Source organism: Phaseolus vulgaris, chromosome 11, assembly GCF_000499845.2.
Source record: "Phaseolus vulgaris cultivar G19833 chromosome 11, P. vulgaris v2.0, whole genome shotgun sequence".
NCBI classification, from domain to species: domain Eukaryota; kingdom Viridiplantae; phylum Streptophyta; class Magnoliopsida; order Fabales; family Fabaceae; genus Phaseolus; species Phaseolus vulgaris.
Window position 1 is genome coordinate 40,415,575 of NC_023749.2, and position 4,248 is coordinate 40,419,822.

At 46.8% G+C, this 4,248-nt stretch overlaps 1 protein-coding gene across 1 annotated transcript; it reads left to right on the plus strand.

Annotated features, from left to right (window-relative positions):
• The first annotated feature begins 310 nt into the window (after nucleotides 1-310).
• Nucleotides 311-1,969, plus strand: LOC137807476 (uncharacterized). The gene is made up of 3 exons (XM_068608137.1): nucleotides 311-434; nucleotides 583-1,394; nucleotides 1,451-1,969. The coding sequence occupies exons 1-3, from the start codon at nucleotides 311-313 to the stop codon at nucleotides 1,967-1,969; spliced, it is 1,455 nt and encodes a 484-aa protein (XP_068464238.1).
• Nucleotides 1,970-4,248: the final 2,279 nt, after the last annotated feature.

Consider the following 4,248-nt stretch of genomic DNA (forward strand, 5'->3'; position numbering starts at 1 on the left):
TTGGGCGTTCGTGAGGGCGTTCCAAATCCTTTGCGCGCACTTGGGGCTGCCAGTTTCGGTTGATGTCTTCCTCTTTCTGTTTGAGGCAAAGAATCCTGGAGATCGCCCTTGGGTCAGCTCGAATGGAATTGCTGGGAGGTCAATCCTCTCCATCTTCCAGCAATCCTACAAAGACTGGAAGGGGAAGTTCATCAAGGTGTGCCCGAACAACCAAGACCCTTCGCTGCTTGATGGCTTCCCCTTATAGTGGGTAAACAAGGGGAACAAGGATTCTAGGGACAGCTTCAGGAAAGCAAGGAGTCCTGACAAAATGGGAGATTTGGACAAAGACCTTTGTCTTTTCTGGAAAAGCGTGGCTTCTGCCAACATCACCTTTCCCACTGCTTCAATAATCTCCTTCGAATTCCTCGAGGGCCAACTCGAAATGCACATAGGTTAGCCCTACCCTAATACCAAGTCTCTCATTCTGTGTTGAAACTGACTTAGCATTTTGTCTTTGACATTCTTGTTCGTTCTGTATGTATACATTTGCATGTTCTGCTTTTGCTTTGGGGCATACTCATATATTTTTACCTTGTGCAGACGCAATGTTGGGCAAAGGAAAACTGGCTGAACTGAGGGCGATCGCCCGATCCCACAAACTCGCGGCGGGCTCCCAAACTGTGCCCAACTCGGTAGTGGAGATCGCCATCTCTCAAGGGAAAACTCCTCCCCAAGGTCCAACTCCTTCTGGGGCCCTACCCGCCCCAGAAAGGAAAAAACTGGCGTTGAAAAGACCAAAGAGGAAGACAACTCAGGTGGTGTCGGAAGAAGAAGACGACGACGAAGCCACTGAGGATGGTCTTATCACCAAGAGAAAAAGGGTAACCACCTCCACTCCACCTGCACTTCCAACGCCAACACCGCCATCACCTCCCGTTCCGTTGGAAACAGTCAAAGCAACACCACTGGCCGCCGCGCCCATAGTGATCGAGAGTGGTAGCCCTAATTATGCAGAGGACCCTCCGAGCGCCTCTACACCGTTTGTATCTGTTGGAGAGGGTCCTCCTTCCACCACATCCATCGCTGGGGCTATATTAGGAGAAGATGAGGGTGCTCAAGTTTCTCCAACGCCTATAGCGGAAGTTCCAGCCTCACCACCACGCCTGGAAGCCCCCCTTGCTGCACAAACTCAAGAGGGTGGTGGTGAAAGCCAACATCAAACTCCACCAGCACCTCCAGCATCAGCCTCAAGCCTCCTAGATCCCTTTAAAGAGACCTTGGGACCCTTCGCAGCTCAACTGAAGATCATGGCGGAAGATCTCCCTTCGCTGGTATCAAGAGCTGTGAAGGATTCACTCAAGAAGCTTCAAGAGGAAAACTCTGAGCTCAAGGAGTCGAATCTTATGATAAAGGTTGAGGCTGAAAAGCTCACTTGCAATCTGCTGATGACGGAAATGGAACATTCAAGGCTGAGCTGAGGAATACACGCAAGGAAGCCTCTGATCTGCGCCAAAAACTGCACCTCCAACTCCAAGAGAAAATTGACTTGGAGAGCAAGTTGGTCCCACTCAGGGTCAAGGTGGCAGACTTGGAGGCTGCACGAAAGGCTGAAGCTTCCAAGGTGGAAAGAATTGAGAAGAGATCAACAGATAGGGAGATCCTTTTGGGGAAGGTCGAGGCAGACAGAGATAAGGCTCTCGCTGAGCTCTCCCAAGCTCGTGAGGAAGCTACAAAAGTTGCTGCAGAGCTTGCCCAAGCTCGAGGTGAGAGTAAGAAAGCTATTGAAGAACTTGCTCGAGCTCATGAGGACAAAGAAGGACTGAAGAACCAAATACATGAGCTCGAGCAGAGTGCTGCTCAAATCCTCACCTCTGGGTTCGAAGCCGCTCTGGAGCAAATGTCATGCCAATATCCTGAGCTCGACCTTTCCATGTTGTCAATCTGCAACGAAGTGGTGGATGGGAAGATTGTACCTTTTGAAGACTAACTGCCTTTTCCCATCACCTCTTCTTCGAAAACTTGTTGTTTATCTTTTGTTTGTAATGACCGATCTGTGTAAAAACTTGAATTGACACTGCTTATATAACTCTTATTGCTTGAATATCGTCTTTCTATTCACCTTGTATGCCTTTGCCTCTATTTGTTGTGGGGTTAACTAACATGACTGGTGAAACTTACTCAACTGCATTAACTCAGCAATACTTGAACTTAACCCTTCACATAGTGCTTTTAACTCGAGCAAATTGTTAACCTTATAACAAACTTAGCAAACTGTTAACTCAAAGTAAATTTGAGCAACTATCAACTCTTCGGCGATGGCATTGAATAAAACTTGTGAACTTAAGGCAACAAACCTTAACATAAAATCACTTACTAGGCAGCAGGTTTTAACTCAAACTAGTATTAAAATACAGTTTACCTGATCTGCCAAGTGAAGTGCCCCCTACTTCCGCCATCGCCTGGAACTCTTCTGATCTGGCACTCGCCGTACAACCCCTTCACTGTCTCAACCTTCACGCCATAGGGTTCTGGCGATGTTACCTTTCTTCTTTGCATAACTTGATCATTGTTCCCTCATCTAGGGGTAGAGGCGCCTTTCGGATCCTTCACTACCTCCCTGAGTTTTAGAACAATGATCTGGATAGTGAGGTGTTCTCTTCGAACCTACCTCAGTTATCCTTTATCTTCTTCCACCCTTCACGCCGTACCTGAACTCGTTCAAGACGAGAAGGATTTTATCTATCTTCACATCGCCCGCAAGCGTGGAAGCTTTATCTGGTCTTAATGGGTCAATACTGATGTTTCACTTAAAGGGGAAAAGGCGTTTTCCATCAACCTTCCCTTCCCTCCGTTTAAGTTCACGAACACCCCTGACTTTTCAGTTTCATCTTGCCTAAACTCACTCTGAGGTGAGAAGGACTTTCTATGGTGCCTCAACATGCCCAGGGTGTACATCTCCTCCCCCCTGGATGCACTGAGGACTTTTAATCTTGCCTCAATCTGCTTATGCAAAGAGGTCTTTTAATTTGTTCTTGCCTTCACTCGCTCAAAGGCGAGGAGGACTTCTTCTCTTTCTCGCCTGCGCTCGCTCAAGGGCGAGGAGGACTTCTTCTTTTGCCTCAAAATGCACGAGAGCGTTGAGGGCTTTTTACACTACTGGTGCCTCCGATCGCCGAAAGACGATGAGATCTTTAAAACTTTTAACTATTGCCATCGATCGCCGAAAAACGACGGGGACTTTAAAACTTTTAACTATTGCCACCGATCGCCGAAAAACGATGGGGGCTTTAAAACTTTTAACTATTGCCGCCGATCGCCGAAAAACGATGGGGACTTTAAAACTTTTAACTATTGCCGCCAATCGCTGAAAAATGATGGGGACTTTAAAACTTTTAACTATGAAGCATGCAATATAACTTTATTGTTACCTTAGATCACGTACAAGTGATAAGGTCTTTTTTCTAAGAACTTTCAAAACAATAAGCATGCAAACTTAGAAGCTTTAAACTTGAAAAACTCTTCTTTATTGGGTGGCCTCATTAAAAACTCTCCTTAGGGAAAAAAGAGTGCCCCCTTGAAATTGTTTTAACAGAAACTATTCAAATCTCTTCATGTTCGTCTTTACTTACAAGGCTTTAACTGTAATACAATTTGAGATGTGTGGCGTTCCAAGTGCGAGGAATTGCCCCTCCTTCTAACGTCTCCAAGCGGGAGGCGCCGTTCCTGAGCACCTCGGTTATTCTGAATGGTCCCGTCCACTTAGGCGATAACTTGTTCTCCATCTCATACTGATGGGCCTTCCTCATCACCAGGTCGCCACTTCTAAACTGCCTTGACATTACCTTAGAGTTATACCTTCGCTCAATCCTTCTATTTACTGCTTCGGCCGTCACTCTCGCCTCCTCCCTGACCTCATCCAGCAAATCCAGATTCATTCTTCTTTCTTCGTTCGAGTCTTCCGCCACAAAGTTCTGGAATATCGGTGAGCTTTCCTGGATTTCGACTGGAATCATCGCATCACATCCATAAACCAAACTAAACGAGGTCTCGTGGGTTCCTGACTGCTCAGTGGTATGGTACGCCTAAACTATGCGGGGTACCTCTTCAGCCCACGATCCCTTAGCTTTCTCTAGTCTTCTCTTTAAACCTCTCAGCAACACCCGATTGGCAGACTCCAATTGGCCATTCGTCTGTGGGTGCTCGACGTATGCAAACACCTGTTGTATTCCCACCTCTTCGCACATCGTTTTCAACAGGTGACTTGCA

What these genes read in the sequence shown, in the direction of transcription:
- LOC137807476 (XM_068608137.1), top strand. Translation starts at nt 311, where the DNA reads ATGGGAGATTTGGACAAAGACCTTTGTCTTTTCTGGAAAAGCGTGGCT. An exon ending in CCAACTCGAAATGCACATAG is followed by an intron (nt 435 to 582) that starts GTTAGCCCTACC and finishes TACCTTGTGCAG; the next exon opens with ACGCAATGTTGGGCAAAGGA. An exon ending in AGTCGAATCTTATGATAAAG is followed by an intron (nt 1,395 to 1,450) that starts GTTGAGGCTGAA and finishes GGAACATTCAAG; the next exon opens with GCTGAGCTGAGGAATACACG.